The sequence below is a fragment of the Alosa alosa genome, chromosome 13 (genome assembly GCF_017589495.1).
Source record: "Alosa alosa isolate M-15738 ecotype Scorff River chromosome 13, AALO_Geno_1.1, whole genome shotgun sequence".
NCBI classification, from domain to species: Eukaryota; Metazoa; Chordata; class Actinopteri; order Clupeiformes; family Clupeidae; genus Alosa; species Alosa alosa.
In genome coordinates this window covers 23,843,193-23,870,112 of record NC_063201.1, presented here as the reverse complement: position 1 = coordinate 23,870,112, position 26,920 = coordinate 23,843,193, and the positions used below count along the sequence as shown (strand labels likewise).

Sequence of the window (26,920 nt, the reverse complement as noted above, 5' to 3'; positions counted from 1 at the left end):
GCTAGCCCTGAGCTGACGTTCACAAGCGGACGTTTCTTCTCTCTGTGCTTTATAGTTGTCCATGCAGAAACTCCCTCAGATATCCAGTAAACTTCATGCATATTGTCTTTCAGAGTTTAATCCAAGTTTGATGTAAGATTAGTTAGATAGCCTGTGTCATTTATAAAAACATAGTGGGCTAAATTAGGCTAGGCTACTATGAACCCTAGTGCAAACTAAAAAGCCAGTTCAAGATGGTAGCTTAGTCAATACATAATTTTTGCCAAACAAAAAAAATAGCAATCCAGATCACACTTGAAAATCAGAGTAGGCTAGCTCCCTTTGACAGGCCTACGTTAGCTGCAGACGCAGACAGCTGCAGACAACACGGAACAGTTTGCTTGAAGGATCCGTAGCCTGGGCTCTGCCAGCTTTGGATGCAACTCTTCCAGGCACTTAGGCACATATTTTGTTTATTCCTGTAGGCTACTGCCGGTCATGTTCAATGATGTGGTTATGTAGCCTACGGAACAGTAGGCCTAGCACTATTTAGGACTGAGTAGACTGCGTTAGTTCAACAAGAAAATAATCTTCAAACTCTTAAGCTTTAATGGTCATGCGTGTATCGAGACGTGGTGTTAACTAAAAAGTTAGTGTCACAGTATCTTACTTGAGGTCTAGGATGTCGATCACCTTGCACCAGGTTATTTAAAATACTCAATGAAGCAAACTTGGATTCAATCGCAGGTGTATCGCTATCAGACTCCGCTATTTTTTGACTCCCAAAATGGCGGCGTTAATATCTCTATTCTGGTTGTTATGGGAACAATAAGGAATAGTGACATAGGCCGGAATCCTCAATAAGGTACCTTCCATTCAACTTTCTATCCATCCATCTTCTTCAAACCATTTACTCAACCACCCATTAAACTATCCATCAACATCCATTAAACAATCTGTCTATCAACTTCCATTAAACTTTCTGACTATCAACATCAATTAAACTATTTACTTTTAAACCATCAAGATTCATCAAACTACATGTATCAACATCTATTAAACCATCAGCCTATCAACATCCATTTAACTGTCTATCAGCAACTATTAAACTATCTACATTCAACTTTTGGACTATCAACATTCATTAAACTATCTGCCTTGGTCTGGGGTTATTTTAATTCCAATGGCCAAAGGAACTTTATCAGGATGTATAGTACCCTGGATCCATGAAATAACTGGCCTTTAAAAAAAATAATAATAAAAAAAAAAACTGCCTGCCTCTATGGGAATTCAACATAGGGGTATGAATACTTATGCACCCTGTATTTTAATGAAGAACATTTATTTATTTACGATACATTATTCATTCACAAAGCAAATTGGTGTCCTTAAAGGTTGGATTTTTTAGGGCATTAAGATCCATTTCAAAGATGATTTTTTTCCCCCCTCTTTTTAGTCAACTTTAGCATGGGGCTGAAGACTTTTTATATGCACTGTATATGTGTGTGTGTGATTATTTGATTTATATTATATATATATATTATATATATATATATTATATTTATATATATATATATATATAGAATATATATATATATATATTTATATATATATATATCTCACCTTCAGAATGACTCTTTGTCCCAGGAACTCAGAACAGAGCAGTGGTCTCCTCCCACTGAGCTCCCTTAAGGGTTCCGTGTCCAGCATGTCTCTGTCCAGAGACTTCAATAACATGCCACCAGACCTCTACACACACACACACACACACACACACACACACACACACACACACACACACACACACACACACACACACAGTTACAGCAACTTCCAGCATGTCCCTGTCCAGAGACTTCAACAACACACCACTGGACCTACACACACACACACCCTGGTGTGATACTCACCATGTAGGTGAGGATGTCTGCATCTGGGTGGAGAAGAGGAAGCTCAGGGAAATTCTTTGTCAGAGCAACAAGCTTCTCCTGCGCACACAAACACACACAAAAACAGATGTATGCATACTAACATGTGTCCTACACGCACACACACAAACAAAAGAAACCATGCTCACACAGATACACCGGTTCACACATACACTGACCAGAAAAAACACACACACACACACAAAACCATTGAGAAGGACTATGTGGAAACGTTCCCATGTCGCAGCACTGCTCTCATTTCCCAGCACTACTCTTTAATTGATCCCATGTAACAGCACTGCTCTTTAATTGATCCCATTTCCCAGCACTGCTCTTTAATTGATCCCATGTAAAAGTACTACTCTTTAATTGATCCCATTTCCCAGCAAAGCTCTTTAATTGTTTTTGAAAATGTAGCCGTCCTGCTTGTTATTGTGTACGAAACATGGCCAATAAATCCTCTCATACATCTCTGCCTAATCTATCCTAACAAATGCATCTGAAGAGGGCGTCACATGGTAGGGAAAGCACTGACTCAGTCACTTCCTGTGGCTAATTGGTTAAATTAAACACCCCTCCTCTCCTTCGTGGCTCACAATTAGGTTCAGGCCTTTGGGAAAGACAGATGGCCTGTGGTGAGTGGGCAGGTGAATGAGGTGAGTGGGCAGGTGAGTGGACAGGTGAGTGGACAGGTGAGTGGACAGGTGAGTGGACAGGTGAGTGGACAGGTTAATGGGCAGGTGAATAGGCAGGTGAGTGGACAGGTGAGTGGGCAGGTTAATGGACAGGTGAGTGAGCAGGTGAGTGAGCAGGTTAATGGACAGGTGAGTGAGCAGGTGAGTGAGCAGGTGAATAGGCATGTGAGTGGACAGGTGAGTGGGCAGGTGAGTGGACAGGTGAATGAGGGGAGTGGGCAGGTGAATGAGGGGAGTGGGCAGGTGAATGAGGGGAGTGGGCAGGTGAATGAGGGGAGTGGGCAGGTGACTGCCTGTTTTTCCTTTGTGAGATCGGCAGACTTGGACCCATCTCGTTTTTATTTCGTTTGGATTTTACACCACCAATTTCGATTATCAAACAGGATTTTTCATTAAAGAGACACAAACACTCACACACAGACACATATATACGCGGACACACACACAAACACACATATACGCAGACACACACAGACAGACACACACAGACAGACACACACATATTCTCTCTGCTCTGCGCTGATGGACTTGAACAGGGCCTTCCTGGTTCCAGTGATTTCCTCCTTCTTCTTCAGAACCTCCATCAGGTCTGGCTCCTCTGCCTGCGCACACACACACACACACACACACACACACACACACACACACACACACAATAAGCATAAGCTATGTTTGACATGTGATGGAATAACCCAATTGAGTTCATCATGTTAGGAATCTAATGGTAAAACAGCAGATTGACATTAATGTGTGTGTATGTGTGCCAGAGATTGCATTAGACTTTCTCATTGACCATTCTGATGGACAGGGTTGTAAAAATTGCCATTATAATTTTTAATGTTTGGCTGCAAATCTCAGTGGAAACCTGTAGCCTAGGAAACAACAGTGAAGCTGTCAGATACTCAGATATTAATTAGTTTCTCAGAACTGTCACAGAAATGTCACATCCTTACTTGGAAGTGTCTTTCCATAGCTTCCTTGGAACACAATGGTTGTCAAATGGCTTGCAGTATTTAGCTCATGGTTTTGTGATGTTTTGTCAGTCAGTGACAGAAGAAGTTTTGAGTCAACAGACAGTTCTGATCAGAAGAGAGACAGAAGACTACTTAGGCTATGACCTTGTTTTGATCAGAGAGACAGGACTACTTAGGCTATGACCTTGTTTTGATCAGAGATAAAGAGGACTACTTAGGCTATGACCTTGTTTTGATCAGAGGAGAGACAGAGGACTACTTAGGCTATGATCTTGTTTTCTTAGAACACCACTGGTTGTAATGTTACACCATCAGTCAAAAACCGCATGCTCACAACAAGATCACAAAAACAAATGTCATTTCACAGGCTGCTTGCTAGTTAGGTTTGTTGATTACCTTTGACAGCTACGTAACCAGCAAGCTGGCTAAACCGTGCTATATTGCAAGCGGTCCGTGCGGTCAGGCCACCTGGTGTTAGAACGCTCTAGGCAGCAAGGTGGCGATTTAGAACGCTCTAGGCAGCAAGGTGCGGATTTCAAGTTGGCTAGTTGCTGCCGCAATCTTTGGTCTGAACTGTGCTTTCCTTGAAGCTAAGTGTTCTAATTAGAGATGCACCGATTTATTGGCTGGTGAACGGAATCAGACGATTTTCACGTGAACAACCATGACTGGAGATCGGCCGGTCAGTCTGACATATGCCGATTTTTTGTAAATGCACCCGGGCGTTGCATGATTAACATCGCGTAACATCAGTATCACACGTGCACGCGGAACACACATGCAGGAAACCTCGCGAATTAACCGTCAGCTGTTTGGAAATTCTTCAGTGTGTGTGAAGATAACAAATTTGCAATATGCAACTCATGAAAGGAAAAAGTAGGGCGTGGAGGGACGACACCAAAAACCTTTAGCACAACGAATTTGATCCGACAGCTGAATTTGCGAATTTGACGAGGCACCGCGTCTGTCACGGTCTGTCACTGGGCCTGGCGCATTCCCGCCAGTTGTAGAACAATGGGACCGGAGTTTGGGTTAAAAACTGGACATTATATACGGATACGGACTGGTGCGGACTATTGTACTGTATACTTTGTATGTAAGGGAAAAGCAAAGGAATACTGAAATGTCATATGCGGTCATGGTATCGCTAAATGGTCTGATGCAAAGCATAGCGTCGGGGCAGTTGTGGGGGTTTCATGTGCGCACTTTTTACATCTTAGTGAGATTGCTTCAACTGTGCCTGTATGTTAGTTGCATTGAATGTTCACCTTACCTGTGGTATGCCTGTCTTCCGGGGTGCAGGGGTGCAAACAGGAGGGTAGGAGGTGGGACTCATTTAAATGGTCGGGGCGCGCTCCCGTAAGGGAAGCGCTCATTTAGGCAGGGGTGTTGAGGACAATTATTCTTAATTTGTTGTTTTAGGGTATTGCAGCGCATGGGTGATGTCGGAACATGAATGTTATAGAGTAGTGTGTGCGCTAATGCAGTTTATGGCTTAAAAGAATGTGTCAAAGGGGCGATTGATTATTCTCTGTGGGACCGATGGTATAAAATGTCATTGAGCGTTTCATTCGGGGTTCGCCTCTGTCGTGAGAGGACGTATGTATGTGTCGATTGTTACTATGGAGGGCCTAGTTATTGCGGGCATTGTCCCATGTTTGTTTTTAGTTTTGATCAGTGTTTTTGTTTAATGTTTTCTGTTTTGTCTGTTGCCTAAACCTGCCGGGAGCTAAAAATAATAATAATAATAATAATAATAATAATAATATTTTTTAAAAAAAAGAGAGAATTACGCCAACTTGAGTTTCATTGCCGGAGTCTCACCATCCGCTTGGACACATTACTACACCAACACTCAGGGGCTAAAGGTAAACATCAAGCTCAAACTAGCACTGGGACATCCACAAATCAGCAACCTCTGTTAGCTTTGTTCAGCAAGGAAAAGAGTAAAGGCATAACTGGAAAGATCATGGAATTAGTGTTGCACAGTGTATTGATACTTAAAAGGTATCACGATGCCTTCACGCAAAAAACGATAGGTTTCCGACGTTTTTAGAATCGATACTTTATTAAAATTAACGTTCAGGTACATGGAGGCCCGTTTGTAAAATATGTTTCAAAGTAGGGGTGGGCGATATATATCGTCTGCGATAATATCGTGATTGTTGTTTAAACGATGTGCAAATTTACATTATCAAGTATTTAAATTACTTATGGGGGAAAAAACACTCAAAATCACGCATTGAAACCCCATACATTCACTAAATCCAGGAGGTGTATGCAAGAGAAGGCCCGTTGCAGCAGAGCAAGTGTCACATGATCCCTAGTGGGTCCACGTTGTCACACGCAGGTCTAATGTTTATTTTGTGTAGCGAGATCAAGACGTAGCCTACAAGGGATTTTGTGCAGCTACTTCTGTTCACGTAGCATTGATGAGACAGTCCTTTTTTCCTACATGGTATTTTGCCTTTGAGTATTTTAGTAGTCAGTTGTAAACAAAGAACTCTTCTTATGCAACCCTTTTGTAAATGGACTAAAGTTCGCTCTAAATATCTACGTGTATCGTTTATGCTAACCGTTAGCATCTCTATGGGATTTCTCATATACATTAGCCATAAGCTAACGCATTAGTTTCTATTCTGTAACTTGGAATGCTAGCCTACATGATTTCTCTTAAACAAAACATCGAAGGGAATAACAGATGTACTCTGTTGGTCTGCTTAGTTTTACAGTGAATCCTAAGTAAAAGGTTTTTGAAAGGAACTTCAGCTTCAGACTTTCTCTTGAGAAACTGTTAGGCCTAGTCATCTTCTCTAATGTAGCTGGCTAGACCATGTCATTGCCACACACACAAGTGGGGGCAAAATTGGAAATGTGTCAGAGTGACAGTGCATTGGTTGATTTGGTTAAAAGGGCACAGGTTAGGTTATTGGTTATTATTGTATTGATGCTATTCATAAATAATGAGCTGTAAAGTAACTCAGACTTTTAAATTTTTTTTTTAAAGGATATCGACTAATTATCGTTATCGTCAAAATCACAAAAAAATAGAGATATTATTTTTTGTCCATATCGCCCACCCCTATTTCAAAGTCATAGCCTAGGCTACGCATGGCACTTGGCTAAACACCTCGCAGACATATCCCAACATTTTTAAAGAGTTCAAAGAACGACAGGTTAATGAATAGGCTATGCTATAGAAAACACGACTAGGCTACATGGTTAGTGCCAAGTTCTCCTGACTTCTGTTTTAGTCTAGCCTAAGTGAAACGAGTAGCCTATTCTCGGTTCTCTGGGATAAAGCGAAACTTACTTCATCAATGAATTTTGACGAGACATAACGAGCTGTAATCATAGGGTGCTAACAAGATAAAAGCGCAATGTTCACGCCAGAATAACATTAGGCCTACCATAACTTGTAAACAATCTAATTCATGTTCGGTCAGTACTAGGCTACTGGTAGGGTAGAATGGGGGAAAACGCCCCCCTTAAGAAATATGTGATATTTCTGTGAAACAAAAAGCTAAATGTGTGTAGAATTGCTATCTTAGTTTTGAGGGACAATGTCATGAATCAGGGCTCTACAGTGCACCCATTTCACTCGCACATGCGAGTAAAAATGATGCCGTGCGAGTGCAAAAAAATATTTAGGCGCACTGGTGCGAATGACTTCTAACCATGTCAATGTTTGTCTATAAAATACACCGCAACATCGAGAAACATTACTGGTGCAAACCATAGAATCACGTCGCGAATGCAGCATAAGAACTACACCTCCCATCAACGTTAGCAGTTTCGCGTTGTGACTCGCTAGTAGTCGCTTCTATCAAATCCAAGAGCGCGCAGAAAAAGCGTAAAGTTGGACTAGCCAGCCAAGATGCAAAGATTGAAGAAATTAGTTCTTCTATCCACCGAATTCATTGGATATAGGAGGAACAGGATGAGATTCTGAGAATGCAGTGAGAGAAGGTAAGGTAACCTAACATGCCTTTTAGCCCAGTTGATGTATTGGCTGCAATATGCAAAATATAGCTGTAGCTTACCGGCACAAAAGTAGCCTCCCGTAATACTCCCATTTTATTCAAAGGTAGAACGCTACTGACAACTCCAGGCTTCCACGCATGCTTGTTTGTTTACACCGAATACAAGCTGGAGTGCAAAACGAAAGTAGGCATAACGTTTGCCTACTGCCCCCATCAATGCAGATATTTCAAATAAACACTAAAAGTATGAAACATATATCCTTGATTAGCCTATGTTGGGTTTTGTGGAAGAGAAAATGGACTGTTTTAGTAGTAGTATTAGGCAGTATGCTATAGGTCACCATGGGCATATTTGGATTAGCTATAGATTGATTCACAAATAAATAAATTAGCCTACATTTGGCAGGATACTTAATAAACAGGCTAAATGCAAATATGGCAATGTATTATATTATTTTACATTAACAAAATGTAGGAAAATAGAACAGACTGAAAATAAAGTAGGCATTGACCTTTGAAATCCTGTTTCCTGTAGCCTAAATGTTGTCAGTCATTCTTAATATTTGCAATTGGTGCACTGGCATGTTTAACGGTTAGCTGCAGTATAATGTTACATTAAGTTAAGTACAGAACTGACTGTGCGCCCAAATTTTTGTCTGTGCTCCTAAATTTTTTAACTTGGGCGCACAAGTGCTCCTGAAAATAAATGTTAGTGTAGAGCCCTGTGAATTATAAACCAAATATGACAATTGTCCAGAGTTAACAGTACAAAAATTGAGCAAAAGGAGCCTTTTGCCCCTGCGTTGGGGTAAAACGCAATGCCCCTCATACATTAATAGCAAAACCAAAAGTAAACAACTAAAGTAAACATAATATATTGTGGAGCAATAAAATATCAATAAATTCATTACAAGCTACTATATTTGATCAATATATTGACAATAGCCAACTCTGTTTTAGTGACTGCTGAAAATTAGAACACTTGCCTAAAAATCAATTTTTCTTTTGTTTTCTTGAAGTACAGAGCATGCATCCATTTTATGGTGGGTACTTGTACATCACCATTGTCAACATAGTGCATAGAAATAAAAACAACATTTTACTTCATCTAGTGATTAGTTTGTGAAATATAGGAGGGGGGGGGTGTTTTACCCCAAGGGGCGTTTTCCCCCACTCTACCCTAATATTTGTCATGGCATGTAAGTTAGACTGCAATTTGTTCAATAATTATTGCCCAGATGTAGGATAGGCTACCCGAAATGCGCTAATTAAAGCCCACAGCATATAATACCACCAAAGCGTGTTGAGTCCTAATAGCGGCTTTATTGTTACGTGAGTAGCAAATCATGTTATCAAAGAAATAGACGTAATGTAGGAATGCACACAGATATATTGCAACAGGTAATGGTAGGCCTATCTGACAAGACCTGAGTGGTTGGAACGTAGTACTTGTACACTGGCAACTGTCAAAGAAATCCCATGAACACGGGAAGGCCTAGGGTAGCCTATACTGTACATCAGATGGCCTAAAGATTAGGCCCCTCTGCAAAGTATTCAGTGATTTGCATGCAGTAATTTCAACACTGACCTTGATCTAGTCTAGTTTGGCTATTTAAAGCTACTTTATTGCCAAAACACAACACAATGTAAATGAACTATAACAAACAATAAAGGACTTAATCACACAAAGTAGGCCTACTATTTTACTGACTATAAAAAATAATATTTATGTAGGAAGTCTAGAACCCAGAATTGACCTGCACACTACAAAAGTGCAATGAATTCAACAGAAATGGCTCAATACACATGGAGGAGGTATGAGTCCTTTCTTTTCCAGATATCTTAGGATTTCGCCATAGTATCGTTTCAGTATCGAGCATCGTGATATTTATGGCAGGTATCGTATCGAAGTCAAAATTTTGGTATCGTGACAACACTACATGGAATTCATAGCGCTGGATGACCAGCCGTTTTCTGAGGTTGAAAATCTGGGTTTCAGAAATCTCGATGCATATCTAGTTTTGATCTGCAAATAGTGTTCTAATCTGTAAAAACAATCCAACAGCCTTCACATTTTTCCATCATTGTTTCAAAAGTTCCATCAATGACATGTGTCTGTGCGTGTGTGCGAGCGCGTGTGTACCTCTTCCAGAACGCTAGCCTCCATCTGTTTCCAGAATAGTTGAGAGTGTGTGTGTCGAGTGTAGCCTAGTGTGTTTGTGTGCCTCCTCAATAACGCTAGCCTCCATCCGTTTCCACCGTAGCTGAGTGTGTGTGTGTGTGTGTGTACCTCCTCCATAACGCTAGCCTCCATCTGTTTCCAGCATAGCCGAGTGTGAGTGTGTGTGTGTGTGTGTGTGTGTGTGTGTGTGTGTGTGGCGTGTACCTCCTCCATAACGCTAGCCTCCATCTGTTTCCAGCGTAGCTGAGTGTTCAGGCTCCTGATCTGCTTCTTAATGGACAGAAGCTCAGCTAGAGAAGGGGGACCCACCAGCCACTGTGCTGCCAGCTGCTTGAACTACACACACACAGCTATTTAGTCTCTAGACCAGATGGTCACTGTTTAGCCTCTACATACTCAAGTGTATAAAACACACACACACACACACCTGAGAGCAGAGAGTGTGTTTGTCTCTGATGTCTCTGAGCAGAGCCAGTTCTGTCTGAATGAGCTGCAGTAGGCTGTGCTGAGTAGCGGAGATCAGCTGGGAGTCTACATGGCTCTGGCCCTGAAGAACACACAGAGACAGACAGACACGGACGCACACACACACCATTATCCTCAGCCAAAAGGGGTTAAGTGTATATTGTGTGTGTGTATATGTGTCTCTTTAGGCATGCATATTATTGTGTGTGTGTGTGTGTATGTGTGTCTGTGAGATAGACAGCAGTAGCACTTACTTGTACAGATGATGACTGCTCCAGCTCCTGAGCTACAGCCGATTCCGCCAGTAGAAGCATCATGTCCACCCCCTCACACACATCTGATACACACGCAGGAACCTGCTCCGACACACACAGCAACTGGAACACACACACAGTTTATCAGTACTGTGACACTAGAGGGTTATTCACCCTTTAGTGAGGAGCCATCTGATTGGTGCTACTTGACCCCTTCTCCTGACTCACCTGATCCAAGTTAACAGTCAGGACTCGCGTGTGACTCACCTGGCGGTCAGGTAGAGGGGTGTGACTCACCTGGTCCAGGCTTTTGGTCAGGTAGAGGCACAGGTTGGAGAGGGTGCGGTCAGTGTTATGACAGACGCCTCCGTTCTGTTTCTGGCTCAGACTCCTGCGGTGACGCAGCTCCTCAAACGCCCCCTGCTGGAGAACGCTGCCCACTGCACCCACCGCACACACACCACGCATACTCTTCAGCAGTTCCTAACACACACAGCAACAGCAACACAGACATCAAACACTCACGTGTGGCTATACGTGTGGCTATGTGTGTGTGTGTGTGTGTGTCTGTGTGTGTGTGGTAATGTTTATAGAATAGAGGCATACATATGTATAGCTGCTATACATAACATTAAAGCTCTTTTCTGCAGGTGTGCTATAATGAGCTTCACAATAAGTCTGCGTGTGTGTATGTGCGAGAGAGACCGTGTGTGTGTGTTCACTTGAGAGTTTTGGGGCTTTTATCAGAGTTTACACACTCTGTCTGGCCCAATTCTGCACACACTCAGGAGATGCTGGATTAGATAACCAGGTCTCTCTCTCACACACACACACACACACACACACACACACGAGGAGCTGCTGGTCAAACTGGATTAGATGAGGAGACGTCTGCCCAAACAAACAGAAGACACGACACGACACACACACTTATTAATACATGCATACTCACTCAGAGACATGGACAGCATACACACACACTAATACACCCCGCCACACACACATACATAAAGACACACACACTAATACACCCCCCCCACATACATAGAGCTTAAGACACACATACACAAGTACCTCCAGTGTGTGTGTGCGCTCAGTGATGGGCAACTTGTTGGTCTCCTGCAGGAACGTCGCCACGGCGATCGAGAGCTCCTCACGCAGCCGGTCCCGAAAGGCCATGAGAGCCCCCAACTCCTCTCTCTGCAAACACACACACACACACAGAGAATCAGTTCCAAAACCAGGGCAGAATAACAGCCAAGCTTGAGGGCATGTAGATTTCTGATCCACAGTAACGTGTATTATGTTGATAAGCCACACAAACACAAACACACCACACACATCACGCAGCGCTACGGCATGCTGGGTAATAGGGGTGTTCATAATTCACCGTTTGACAAATAACCGATAAGAAGTGTTTTAACTGATTAATACAATCAGTTAAACTGCTAAAAAAATAAATAACAAGTTTGCAGCGTGGTAAACGCACAGAATGTGGACGCCTAAATCAGAGACTCATTGCGCATGAATCCTCCTGACCGGTCTAATCAGAGCTAATCAGTTCCCCGAGACTGGCCACTAGAAGTTAACTTGGCATTCAGGGGACATTAGAGCCATCTGAGCAGGTTTCTCCACAGCGAGTCTCAGGCAATAGACTCCACAGCTATTTCTGAATAAAAATCAGTCAAGTTGTCCGCTTTAGGCTACTCATGGTTGGAATAGGCTATAGGCCAGGGCTCTTCAATACTGGCCCTTTAAAAAAAAAAAAAAAAAAAAAAAAAAATCTCTAGCAAGCGCATGAGCTGTTCTCCACTCTTGCATCTCTCGCTTGCTCTAGTCCTGCAGCCACTGCACCTCAGCCCATTGCACAAGTTAGGCTACATTACAATTCATTACATTTGTACGTAAGTTGAACGTAAATTCCATCTTAGTTTAGTTTCAACCTAAATTGGCACTACGTTGGAGTTTATGAACCATTAATATTTAACAGGTTGCACCACACAAATAGTTTCGGTCAACAATATCGTAAAAATCACAGGCACAATTTCTGCAAAACTTGGTGGAAAGGTGGAGCTGATCCGACTCAAAGGGAATTTCAAAGTATTTCTATATAGTAGCCTGGCTATTTTTGTCTGTGTCCATTTAGTGAATGATGAATTTGTGCGCAGCCTAGGCTATTGCCGATGTCCTTTATTTCTTCACGTCTTACAACATAAACAAATGCAACTAGATGTACCGCATAGCGGTACAAAATATGACCGCCACTCAGTCCTGTACATCCATTCCGCGAAAATAATTCATATTAATGAATTTGTCTCCATCTTCTACTGCATCCCCACACTCTGTGTACACATACAAACAAGCATACACATACACTGTGTATGCTTGTTTGGAATGTGTGTTTGCGGGCCGCACACAAAGTAGCCTACTGGCGCTGCAAAGGTGAATAGATTTGTAGCACTTGCCAAACAATTTGTAGCATTGTTATAAAACCTTTAAAATATCTAAACAATCACAAGTAGGGCAGTTCTTAAAATATCTAAACAAGGTACACCTGTAGGCTACATTGTATTTGGGAAAAGCAGAAGGTAGCAGCATAATGTATGTATTTATTTATTATTAAACAAAACAATCCCTGTCAGTTCCATGCAGTTTTCAACAGCCATCAAGAAGAGAGGTCATGTCATGGATTTTTGTGAATGTTTTTTCTTCTACATATTCATAAGTTTAGTCATCTAGTTCATATGATATTCAGCTTTATTGTCAATGCACAAATTAAATACCAGTAGTCTAAAACAAAATGCCGTGAAATGAGACTTGCATCTCAGCCATCCCAGAATGTCATCTGACTGAACATCGCGAGACTTTGGGTGAGATCCAAAATGGCAGCGCACTGAACACTGACGCTTGTAAACAGAAATACAAAACTTTATTTTTCTTCTACTAAAAACAACCACTACCTCTCTACAACTCTCATCAAAAACCGGATTATATTCTCCACCTTTTCCAACGGCAACCTCTTCATTCTGGACGTTATGTCATCTGAACCCAGCAAGAAACGCACCCGTGACTACTCAACAGAGACTGAACCAGAATCACCTACCGCTTGCGCTACTTCTACATCCATCGAGGTCAGTTTACTACAATCCATAAACAACAAACTTGCAATACTGGAACATCTGCACGCAGATATTAAGGACTTAAAAGCCAGCCTCGAATTTTCCCAATCACAGATCGACACACTCGCATTAGAAAACCGTGAACTCAAAGGAAATATTACAAACTTATCCGACCATGTTAATCAACTCACCAGCGAAAATCGGATCATGAAAGAAACAATCCTAGACCTCCAGTGCCGCAGCATGCGCGATAACCTCATTTTTCCGGAATTCCCCTGCCAACTTCTAAAGATACACCCGACGACCCAGAGAAAGCAGTTAAAGAATTCTTGCAGTCATCTCTCAAACTACCGCCAGAAACAGTTGACAAGATTACCTTCCACCGTGTACACCGTCTCACTTCCAAAGACAATAAAAAAACCTCCTCAATTATCGCCAAGTTCGAACACTTCAAACACAAAGAACTCATCAAAAGCAAAGGGAAAGAACTGAAAGGCACTTCATTCGGACTAAACGACCAATTCCCACAAGTAATACAGGAAAGAAGAAGAGCCCTCTTGCCCATAATGAAACAACTCAGGCAAGAGGGCAAACGAGCAGCACTGTCAGTCGATAAAACAAAATGCCGTTTTACCCAGTGGTGCAAATAACTGACATGTCCAAAAGGGCCTTCATGAAATGCGTTGCGAGACTGTTCATACACATTTTAACGGGTCAAGTTGAAGAGCTACTGTCCGTTATTGTTTGTGCAAATAATATGCTGATTTATGTTCCCTTGCATTTTGCAACTATGAGGTCCATGGTTAGTCTGGCTTTCGCCAGACCAAGCTCAATCTTTTGATTTTCACCCAGCCTAGTCCATGGTAGGCGCCTGATACAAATATTGTTTAATTTTGCGATTGAGATATCCACGCACTGGCGCCCCCCCTGCGACGTGTTCGCCCCCCGGTTTCAGAGCTATTCTAAATGCAAAAATGCATAGAGGGACAAAACTGTGGCGGTTAACAAACTATAAGCTATAGCATAGGTAGGCCCTATGCTAGGCCTATTACACAACACAAATTGTCACTAGGCTATGCTGGCGACCCAAATAAAATCTCATTTGGGAACCAATGGCTTACAGTATCAAGCGGACTTAAGCTGCCACCTCTTGGCGAAAAGTTAATGGTTTTGCATATCAGTAGTAGGCTAATACATTCACGAAGCTGTGTGGATCACGGAAAGGGTGAATGAAGTGGACACTTCTAAATGGAACCCAACCCACTGTACAGTAGCTCAAGGTCTGTGGCTAAAGCAGCCATAATTAAAGCGTTATCATTGTTTAGATACTTCACACACACGTGTTTTTCAATCGCATAGACTACAACTACCAAGCTGGAATCAAAGCACATCGACTCCCCTCTCACACCCTAAACACGCACTTCGAACAAACAAAAAGCGCCTCAGTCTCACGGTATGGCCATAGGCAAAACTGTATCTGACCGGTGTAACATTGGTACTAAATAAATCATCCATCCATAAAGAATGATTTTTTGTAGCCGCGTGCAACAAATATGTGTAGGTACAGCCCTGCCCTGAATACATCTCAACGTGCGCTCTAAAACATCTGGTTTAAATGTAGCTTACATTAGGCTACATAGGCTGACGCATTTTGGAGATGTAGATCATGGGTGCGTTAATAAATCTACATTGCGGCGAGTTGACACAAATTATTCACTTTGACGAATTTATGTAGTTTCAGTTAGCCTACTTTACTTTGAGCCATGCTCTTCCTTACTTGAATCACCTTTGAAAATAGAGGATTGAAGTAGCCTATATGGGTGTTTGGGAATGAACGTTGACTCGGATGCTTTTTGAGACTTAAGCAGAAATGTGCCATGTGTTTAGGATGCATCATAGACAGGTTCTTTCAGGTAGCCTATATATTTTCCATTAGAAAACCCTCACGTGGCAGCTAACTCATTTAGCTCCTGTTAGTAGCCTAGGTTATGGTCATAAGCAAATGAGATGACCGTCGAAAGATACAATTAGTGCTGTTATCAATTTGCTTGGTAGCCTATAAACGCATTTATGGTTTTCTACAAATACATCAATAATCAAATCGGCCTCCATCACTCAATCATGCTAACGATAACATTAACATTATTTTACCTGCTATTGATAGGATTAACGTAGCCTACTTGCAGTAAAAAACAAGCATGTCCGATAAACACTCAGATTTATTTTGGCTTCAAGAGGAAATGGGAATTACATGTCATGCAGAAATCATCCTACCCTTATTAGACGTTCTCTGCGGTAAACTACTGTACAGTCTTGTCCTTGTAGGAAGCGTAGTGTCTTTCCAACCCACTTTAGATTAACTTCCAACAAAATTACGTCTCACTGCAACGATGCGCCATCTGGTGGACAAACGACTATGTGACGCCAATACTGGAAATGCAGCCAAATTATTATTATTATTATTATGATGAATATTTGGTTTTCCTTTAATCCTACTGAATTTGTAATTATGTATCGGCCGTTCTAATTGCCAATACTGATGGTATACGTTCCTGTGTGTGTGTGTGTGTGCGTGTGTATATGTGTGCACCGCCATCTACAGGCCAATGAGTGTACAGTCACTAAAGACCCCCCCCCATGGATGAAATTCTACGAAATTTGGAATACCCCCTGAGAATGTCAGGTTAAATCATACACATAAAATTTGGTGCAGTTCTGAACATCTTAACTGAAGAGAGGGGCGATTAAAGCAGAATGATATTGCATTTTCATTTTTTACCGGGGGGGTGCAAATCACAAATGAGTGATTATGGGCCAGGTTGATGTGGGCCCTTGAGACCAACATACCATAAAAATTTCTTCATCCTCGGTGCCACGGTTCAGGTAGTTATTTAGAAAAACCTGCATTTTTTGGGTTTCGGGGGGCCCAGCGCGGAGGGGGGAGTGGGGACCAAACGAAATTGCCCCGGGGACCAAACAAAATTGTTCCGTAAAAGTCTAGTGGGGCTACATACCCACCAAATTTCATGTGCCCCGGTGGTTCGGTGTCCCGGGTATCGTTGACCAAAAATTCAGGAAGCAGATAGCGGGGGATTTTGACAATCCCTATATGACCGCTTCGCTAGCGGCGGTCATAATAATAGTCTAGTGAAGTCAGAAATGAGCCTGTCTAAAGGCCTCTTGGAAATCATGTGGCATGTTACATTAAATGCGCACTCAATTGCGATTCGAAGCAAAAAGTATCACTGATAATGAAGGTAAATTGCATTATAGCATATTTGTAAATGTGGCGATGGCAAAACATTTTGTATGCAGTTGTGGTTTAAGTGGATCTTAGACTATATAATAACCAAAGAAAGTAAAGGAGATGATTTGCACCTCTGTTCACCAAATAAAGGCGGTAGTTGTGTTTCTACAATATGTTGGCACAAAACATAATTTCTGTCAGAAACCAAGTAGGCTAAACATTTTCATTGGCATTGTGAACTATGACAATGTCCATGTTCAGTATGTTTTTCAGTTATTCAAGCAGTGACGTTTTAATGCATGGGGTAACTAACGTGACATGCGTCAGACAAAAGATGGGCCTGTCCCTCTCAAAACACGTTAAAATAGTGTGATTAGCAAACTTAAATAGATTAAATAAACATGATAGCGGAACAGCTTTTCATTACAGCACTCGAACATGCTTATATGAAAGTGTGTCTGCTTAGGCTACTTGCTGTTTAATAGGCCGAAGTTTACAAATATTTTCCATCTAACACAAAATAAAGGCTGCTGGACCTGCTGTTTAAGCGCTTTTGCGCTGGAGGATTAAATGTTTAGTTTTAAATCTGTTTTGTTCATCGCGCAACTTCTTGCTCATTAATAACATAAGTTGTGAATTGTTAACACTTAAAAGTAAATCACTTCTAATTTCTTAAGCTTTGTTTTTGTTTATGTCACAGTCACTTATCTGTTATACATTTTCTTATCAGTTAACAGTCAATAGTCGATTAAAGAGTGTCGACTATCGGTGACAAAAAAGATCCAAAACGTACACCCCTACTGGTTAATCCAGGTGAGCTCACCTGGCTGCAGGCCTTCAGCTTCTCCTGAGCATTTTCAAACTCCGCCCATACCACCTCCAACGTTTCCATGACAGCAGGGGCAGAGATGCGGTTGTCAACGACGACATCTACAGCTTCCAGGAGTGTGTCTACCACTGTACTGCTAGAGTTGCTGGCTCTGCAACACACACACACACACACACAAATACACAGGGGTGTAACTAACTCACCGCACTTGGTGTTTGGTGTCACATTCGGACTGACTCCACTGTGGTGTGTGTGCATGTGTACCTAAGTGTCTGGACTGAGTCCACTTTGGTTGGGGTGTGTGTGTGTGTGTGTGTGTGTGTGTGTGTGTGTGTACCTAAGTGTCTGGACTGAGTCCACTTTTGTATGTGTGTGTGTGCATGTGTTCCTAAGTGTCTGGACTGAGTCCACTTTGGTTAGGGTGTGTGTACCTAAGTGTCTGGACTGACTCCACTTTGTTGGCCAGACAGGACAGCTGTTCTGTTCAGCTGGACAGCTGTGTGTGTGTGTGCACGCATGTGCATATGTGTGTACCGAAGTCTCCAATCTGACTCCACTTTGGTGGGTGTGTGTGCCTTAAGTCTCCGAACTGACTCCACTTTGATGTGTGTGTGTGTGTGTGTGTGTACCTTAGTCTCCGAACTGACTCCACTTTGTTGGCCAGACAGGACAGCTGTTCCATGAGAGGCATCTGCATGTGCTCAGTCTGTGCCTCACTCGACTGCACCTCAGCTGTCTGCACGCGCTCAGTCTGTATCTGCACTCCAGTCGTCTGCACGCGCTCAGTCTGGGTTTCACGTGTCTGCACGTGCTCAGTCTGCACCCCAGTCGCCTGTACCTCAGCAGTCTTCTGCACGCGCTCAGTCTGCGCAATCCCCTGCTGAAACTGCTGCTTCATTTTCCAAAGAAAACAACTAGATTAGCTCTCTCTCTCTCTCTCTCTCTAATTGTTGTATTAGTGGAATCACTAAGCATCCTTTCTGACACACACACACTTTATAATCCCCCACCATCTTTAAGTGGACAGACAGCCAAAATCTCCCCAATTCCATCTATGTACACACACGCACAGTCTAAGAGAATTTCTTGTCTAAATGCATGGTGAACATAGGAGTCTTTAGACCAGGGGGTTCCCGAACTTTTTTGGCAGATGACCCTATTTTGAGGTCACAAAACGTTGGCGATGCCAATCATTCATGTTGTGAGAGTGTCTCATCTCTGCTGTACCATTCAGTTGAGAGCGGTATTTTCCCCAATATGTTCTAGCAAGCTAATGCGTTTGTTTGGCTAACTCGCCTGCTGGTTTTGCTACTTTGTTTGGAACGTTGATCAAGCATTATTACCCATGATATAAGTTTATTTTTACATTGCTAGATTGTAATGAAGGATCCGATTAGTTAACTTGGATCAGGGTATATACAGAAATTCTTAAATTGAATTTAATACCTTTTTTAATACCTTCACAATATTTTTTAATACCAACACGACTTCGAGCTGCAACTAGCGGCAACCTTTCGAAATTCAGTGTTGGGGGTAACCAATTATAAAGTAACGGATTACTGTAATTTTGTTACTTAACTTTCTGAGTAAGAAAGTGTAGCAATGCTTACAATTCAAATCAAGTATAAAGTTACTGGATACTTTGTTCCTTTTTTGCTTCAATAAAAACACTGGCCTATACACAATTATTTGTTATTTAATCCTAACCCAAGATAAAAAGTTATTTCATTGTTATGTGTAGGAAGAGCACACACCACTTCTCCAGCACTACACTCTTTATTTCACTATCATTCTATCTCAATCAAGACAAAATGACAAATGAAAATCAGTTTTTTCATTTTTCTAATTTCATTTACTACCTTTTACAACCCCGCGGACACCCTGTAAATATTTGTAGCTATTAGTAATTATGCAGATCAAAAAAAAGTTTATGAATTTCAAAATATGAAATAGAAACAAATGACAAGCCACCATTTTCCGTGTGTGTGTGCGTGTGTGTGGAGGGTCAAGCAGAGTCTATGATCGCCACTGATGTGAATGATCACACAATATTCAATATTACTGATGGCGTCAAGGTGGTGGGGCCCCCAAATCAAATCAATACTGTCATTCCCAAATCAAATCAATACGGTCATTCCCGGTCCGTGCCACAATCATGGAAAGATCATATCGTGGTCTAAACCAGAGACAGAGATGGGGCGGGTCTTTGCCTCTGATTGGCTGTGGTCCAGATATTCCTGTACGCTGCTCCGGGCTGTGTGTGTGTGTTTGAAATTGCGACCAAAGAATCAGCAACGGATAAAGGAAATAAAAGCAACAAAACAGCCAACGAAAAATGAAGAGAAGAGACCCATTTTTTTGTAAGAAAAGTGCTGTTCCGCCCAATACGGTCATTCCCGGTCCATGCTCTGACAACAGCTCAGAATGTATATGGGGAGCGATAACAAGGTGACCTTGAAATTGTGGCGTTAAAGGTGACGCGATGAAAAATTTGGGCGCACCTACATTTTGTGCTGGTGCACCTAAATAAAACAGGTAGTTAGGCGCACCAGTGCAACCAACGCACTTAGTCTGGAGCCCTGGGAAAATAGGTTTTGCTGCAGTTGTGTGTATGTACCTGTAGTTGTGAGTTCAGGTCTTGAACTCTCTGCTGTAGAAAGCTGTTCTCCTCCTGTAAGTCCTTTTTCTCCTCTGTTGCACTCTGAACCTCCTTCTGCAGCCGCTAAACACACACGCGCACGCACACACACGTAAGTAATAGTATGGTAGTGCATCTATGAGTGTTTGTATGTGTGGTTCCTGTAACTCATTCCTTAGCTGTTCACGCTCTTCCCGTAGTTCTTGTCTTTATGCGTGTGCATGCATGTGTGTATCAGGCTGGGTTCTCAGGTGCGACGCATGCGTGCATGCGTGTGTGTACACTGTATTTGATACCTGTAACTCGTCTCTTAACTGCTCACTCTCTTCCAGCAGCTCCATCTCAACCTGTTTCTTCAGAGAGTTGGCAGGTAGCAGACTGGTTGCTGTGCTCTTCTCCCTAACACACACACACACACACACTGGACTCACCGTGTCATTTAATAACATTCCATTAAGTTCTTAAAGCTGCCAGGTTCTTAATCAAGCACCACTATCATTTTCATTAACGTCCATCAATGTCAGCTCACACACACACACACAAGATCTAGTTAGAGAGCTTTGAGTCAGCACTAAATCACATTTTACACGCAATCAAGAACAACCACCACCAACTTCATCAGGCCTGATGCATGGCTGTTGTTCACATTATAAAAAACAGTTAATTATGACCGCCGCGCAGCGAAGCGGCGGTCATATAGGTTTAGTCAGATTTTTTTTTTTTTCTTTTCGCGATGCCCAAATTTCCGTCAATGATTCCCGGGACACTGAAAGACCGGGTACCACGAAACTTGGTGGACATGTAACCCCACATGGATAGCATGGAACCATCGTTTTCGTTTTGATCTGTAGCCCCCGCTGAATTGGACCCCGAAAGGAGGGTAGGGCAGACACAGTTTTCTGTGAATATCTCGAAAACCGTAGGGTTTAGGAGGACCATTTTTTTTTGTATGTTGATCTCAAGGGGCCATGTCAACCCATTCCATAACCACTCATTTCATGTATAGCCACCTAGTTAAACACAAAAAAGTAAAAATGAGGTGGTGTAATTGAAGGTATCTGTGACCTAACAGTCAAAACTGCACGAAATTGCAGTGAGGCGTAATTTTGTTGGAAGTTAAAAGTGGGTTGGAAAAACAATGGGCCGCTTCATACAAGGACTGTAATTTACGCAGCGAACATCTAATAAGGATAGGACGATGTTCACATGAAGTGTAATTCCCATTTCTTCTTGAAGCCGAAATAAATCTAAGGATGTTACTTTCGGACATGCTTGGTTTTACTGCGTAATACGTTAAGGTAATGTTACCGTTAGCGTTGGTTGAGTGATGGAGGCATTTGATTTATTGCATTTGTAGAAAACTATAAATGCGGTTATACCAAGCAAATGTATAGCAGCACTGTTTGTATCTTTTCGACTGTCATTTATTGCACGTGCTACAAAATCATTCTGTGCAATGGAAGATTTACCAACGTTACACCGGTCTGATACAGTTTTGCCTATACATGCGTGAGACTGAGACGCCTGTTTTAAGTGCGTGCAGGGTGTGAGAGGGGAATCGATGTGCTTTGATTACAGCTTGATAGTTGTAGTCTGTGAAATTAAAAAGCACGTGTGTGTGAAGTATCCAAACAATGACACCTTCATTTCATTATGGCTGCTTTAGCAAAACACCTTAAGCTACTGTGTAGTGGGTCCCATTTAGAAGTGGCTACTTCATTGCGCTTTCCTTGACTCATGGAGCTGCGTGAATGTTATTACAACTTTTAAGCCGCGATATGACAGTTTAAGTCCGCTTGATACTGTAAAAGTAAGCCATTGGTTTCCAAAGGAGATTTTATTTGTGTCGCCAGCATAGCCTATTGACAATTTATGTTGTCAATAGGCCTACCTTATAATCCTACCTGTAGCTTAGGGAAGCTAACAACTTTCTATTAGGATCTAGTTTGTTAGTTACCGTTTTGTCATAACTCCCTGATGCATTTTTGCATTTAGAATAGCCAGAGCGTGTATATCTCAATCGGAAAATTAAACAATATCGGGTGCCTATGGACTAGGCTGGGTGAACCCAGCCTGATCTGCCCGCTATTTTTTTTTTGATTTCTTAAAAGATTGAGCTTGGTCTGATGAAAGCCAGACTAGCCATGGACCTCAGTTAAACAATGCAAGGGAACATGAATCAGCCTATATTTGCACTAACAATAACGGACAAAAGCTCTTCAACTTTGGCCCGTTAAAATGTGTATGAACAGTCTAGCGACGCATTTCATCAAGGCCCATTTGGACATGTCAGTTATTTGCACCACTGGTTAGATGTAAAACAGCATTTCGTTTCAGACTAGGCTACTGTTACTTAATTTGTGCATTAACAATAACGTTTCAGACTACTGTTACTTAATTTGTGCATTGACAATAAAGTATTACATGAACTAAAGATGACTAAAATCTTATGTAGAAGAAGAAACATTCACAAAAAAATCCATCCATCCAAAATGACCTTTGTTTTTGATAGCTGTTGAAAACGACATGGAACTGACAGAGATGTTTTTGTTTATAAATACATAAAAAATAAATAAATAAATAACATTATGCTGATACCTTTTGCTTTTCCCAAATACAATGTAGCCTACAGGTGTAAGTGACCTTTCATCAATCCAGTTGCAATGGATGAACTGTGATGAACTGCCCTACTACAATGCTACATCTTCTTTGGCTATTCTACAATCTATTCACCTTTTCAGCACCAGTAGGCTACTTTCTGTGCAGCCGCACACACACACTCAGGCATGCCAAACAAGCATACACAAAAGTTTCAAGAGTGGGGGATGGAGTAAAATATGGAGACAAATTGAAGTGTGATTTATTTTCGCGGAACGGATGTACAGGACTGAGCGGCGGTCATATTTTGTACCGCTATGCGGTACATCTAGTTATCTGTATTCAGCTGGCCCTCTATCTGCTTCTGTGTGTGTGTGTGTGTGTGTGTCTGTATGTGTGTGTGCGCGTGTCTGTATGCGTGTGTGCGCGTGCTCGTCACAATCACCACTACAGACTTTGATCCAAGAGTTCAACTGTGTGTGTTCCTAGCGGTTTACAAAAGACAATAAATAACCAGTTGGACCAAAAAAAGATCTTAATATGCTAAATTATCATTAACAATAATGTTACGATGATTGATCTTAAATCACTGTATAACCAGGGGTGATTCCGCGTCATCAGTAATTGACGTCTCATGAGTCACCAGGACCTCATTTCGCATATCTGTCTGTCCTTGATTGCTCATTGCATTCTCTCCTCATTTCCTTCCCGTGATTTATCAGGACATAAGAGGAGGTGGGACATAAGGATGAACAAATAAGAAATATGAGATAAAGAAGCCTGTGTGGGATTAAAAGAGGCAACTTCCAGCTTTTAGTTCTGGAAGTGTGTGTGTGTGTGTGTGTGTGGGGTTGGGGTTCTGCCAATCTATGCGTGCACACGCACGCACACACACACACACACACACACACACACACACACACACACCCTGTGGGCTAGAGATTGCACGCTCTTCTTCAGATCTGAAACGGATGAAAAAGGTGAATTTCTGCTAGTTCAGAAGTGACGCTCATCTCTATCGAACAGGGAGCAGCAGCTTCATCTCGCGCACGCACACAAACTCACAAAGTAGAGATGATTTCAGGGCTTAAAGTGACAAAAATCCTTGGAGAAGTGTTAGGGTGGGGGGGGGTGGGGGGTATTGCTTGCATGAGAAAACAATCCTGGCAGCTTTCAGCCATTACTTTGAGAAGTTTTCTTAACGCCAAGTAGGGTTGGGCAATGTCCCCTTAATTGCCATTTGACGATATGTCCAGTACATCATAGCGATGGACGTTGATAGCATCAGGGGTGAGATGTGTGTGTGTGCGTGTGTGTGGAGGGGGGGGTAGTAACACTAATTACCATATATCTGTACTGAAATCAGTTTTGCATTTTCTAAATAAAATCACATACCCTAGTTACACAGCATATTTGCATATTATAGGTTACATATATGGCCTGATGAAAGGGACAGCTAAGACACATACTTCTAATTTCTTGTCCTGCCTATGCATCACCTGTTTATACTTTGTATATCACATTGCACTTTTCTGCTTTTTGGCACTTCTGGTTAGACGCAAAACCTCACTAATGATTTCCTGACTTTTCTTCCTCAGGAACAACACGCACAGTGCCGGAATACTTTAAGCCCTGTGGATTTTAGTCAGTTTAAGGGCTCATTTTGAAAGCTGGTCAAATCTATAATTTATTTAAATTTCAGCGTATTATACCTGTACACATGAGAGGACTGCTCAGTGAGGGTGGGTTTACCTGTGCAGCTGTGGGTATTTATCTGTACACATGTGGGGCCTACCTGTGCACCTGTGGGAATTTATCTGTACACCTGTGGGGCCTACCTGTGCACCTGTAGGTATTTACCTGTACACCTGTGGGGCCTACCTGTGCACCTGTGGGTATTTACCTGTACACCTGTGGGGCCTGCTCGGTGAGGGTGGGTCTCAGCCTGGGCAGGCAGTTGTCTGCATCTCCCTGCCCGGCCCGTTCGAGCGGGACGAGGGGCCAGAGAGCGTCTTGGGCCTGTGGGGGCCGCGGGGGGGAGAGTGGTCCGTCGCGGCCGCCAGGTGGAACGCTGAAGCGGGCGAACTGCATCTTCAGAACCTCGTCTCCTACGTTGAGGTTCCCCTGGTACGCCTGCACCAGGATGGTGCCGTCGAAGCACACCGACTTCTTACGCAGTCGCAGCTTCTTACCGTTGATGAGGTTCAGCAGGAAGGTCTTGCCCTGGGAACAATCACACACATACACACCCAATGACACGCACCCTCTGTGTTGAGGCCCACAGGCTCACTCTGCAGCCACACCACATGTGTGTGTGTGTGTGTGTGTGTGTGTGTGTGTGTATGTTGCGCGCGTGTGTGTATAAGTATATAAGTATATATACACTCTTTTGATCCCGTGAGGGAAATTTGGTCTCTGCATTTATCCCAATCCGCGAATTAGTGAAACACACTCAGCACACAGTGAACACACAGTGAGGTGAAGCACACACTAATCCCGGCGCAGTGAGCTGCCTGCAACAACAGCGGCGCTCGGGGAGGAGTGAGGGGTTAGGTGCCTTGTTCAAGGGCACTTAAGCCGTGCCTACTGGTCAGGGTTCGAACCAGCAACCCTCCGGTTACAAGTCCGAAGCGCTAACCAGTAGGCCACGGCTGCCCCATGTGTGTGTATGTGTGCATAAATCTTAAATAGTATATCTGTATCACTAATGGTTCCAAAACTACAGCCCTTTGAAGCTTCAAGTCATTTTAAGCATCGCGGTGAACAATCATTTTTCTTCAACTTCCAACATTATTGGCTCTTTTGGTATTTCACACACATTAGTGATACTAAGTGAATAGAAGTACATTTTCCTGTTTTAAAAAATCCAATCAGATCAGATGTATCTTGTGTAATTTCCCCTATGCAAAGCTCTAAAAATGGATATAAATTCATTATGTGAAGAGACATCACCTTTGAGGGCTTATCGTTCAAAAAATATTCACATGATAACAAGTTTGAACGTTCGTTCGTTCGTTAGGGTGTGTGTGTGCGCGCGAGCGTGTGTGTGTGTGTGTTTGTGTGCGCGCACGGAAGTATGTATGTATATGTGTGTGTGTGTGTGTGTGTGTGTGTGTGAGTGCATGTGTACCTGTTCTTGGCACGCTGCGTCCTGGTCGCTGGGGATGTGGAACCCCCAGAACCGGTACTTCTTGGCCAGCGGTGCCGACTGCAGCTCATCTGGAAGCTCCACCAGAACCGAGCGCTCCACCTCCTCGCTGTTCCCGTAGTCCACGTAGAACACCTGGAACTACACACGGAACGCAGGAACGACAGGAACACAGATACAGGTGTTCACTTGGGGTCAAATTCTCCCATGTACGCTCTGTATTCCAAACTGCAGGTGTCAGTCTAAAGCAAGGATTCCCAAAAAAGTTTGGCTCAAGGGCCAAATGTCAAGCATGCCAAACCAAGGGCCAAAGCACACAGGATGAACACGCACACATGCGCTAACATTTCAAAATTGAAAAATAATCATCTTAACACTGTACACATGTATCTGACTCTGACCAAAAACATCTACTGCACCTCTGAGAGCAAATTACCAAAAACCTTTTCATTTACTGCAATATGATACATGCCCAAATTATCTTGATGTAAATGTACAAATGTAAATGTAAATCAGGTTTCTAGGCCAAGTATACTTGCGTATACAAGGAATTTGGTCTCTGCATTTATCCCATCCGTGAATTAGTGAACACACAGATCACACAGAGCACACAGTGAACACACGGTGAGGTGAAGCACACACTAACCCGGAGCAGTGAGCTACCTTGCTACAGTGGCACTCAAGGAGCAGTGAGGGGTTAGGTGCCCTTCAGCCATGGATGTGGGCATGGGAGAGCAGTGCTCAACCACTTCCTCCGCCCACATTTTTCCTACTGGTCGGGGATCGAACTGTCTTAGGGGGGTCCACAACTCTAACAACTTCTGTTCTGTGTGGGTAAAACTATTTACTGACCACAAGACTCAATGACATAAGGTGGCGCT

General features: G+C 42.6%; 1 protein-coding gene across 1 annotated transcript in view; it reads right to left on the bottom strand.

The window, feature by feature from the left end:
- Nucleotides 1-26,920, bottom strand: part of LOC125306510 (serine/threonine-protein kinase 31-like) — a 52,948-nt gene that overhangs the window by 21,013 nt on the left and 5,015 nt on the right. Inside the window, exons 6-19 of the mRNA XM_048261926.1 lie at nucleotides 26,022-26,180; nucleotides 24,795-25,114; nucleotides 20,590-20,692; nucleotides 20,273-20,377; nucleotides 18,285-18,544; nucleotides 17,650-17,806; nucleotides 11,535-11,660; nucleotides 10,758-10,943; nucleotides 10,461-10,583; nucleotides 10,169-10,288; nucleotides 9,946-10,077; nucleotides 3,103-3,204; nucleotides 1,890-1,967; nucleotides 1,603-1,728 (exon numbers count right to left, since the gene is read on the bottom strand). Coding sequence (XP_048117883.1) covers nucleotides 1,603-1,728; nucleotides 1,890-1,967; nucleotides 3,103-3,204; nucleotides 9,946-10,077; nucleotides 10,169-10,288; nucleotides 10,461-10,583; nucleotides 10,758-10,943; nucleotides 11,535-11,660; nucleotides 17,650-17,806; nucleotides 18,285-18,544; nucleotides 20,273-20,377; nucleotides 20,590-20,692; nucleotides 24,795-25,114; nucleotides 26,022-26,180 — 2,097 coding nt within the window. The remainder of the gene's footprint in view (nucleotides 1-1,602; nucleotides 1,729-1,889; nucleotides 1,968-3,102; nucleotides 3,205-9,945; nucleotides 10,078-10,168; nucleotides 10,289-10,460; nucleotides 10,584-10,757; nucleotides 10,944-11,534; nucleotides 11,661-17,649; nucleotides 17,807-18,284; nucleotides 18,545-20,272; nucleotides 20,378-20,589; nucleotides 20,693-24,794; nucleotides 25,115-26,021; nucleotides 26,181-26,920) is intronic.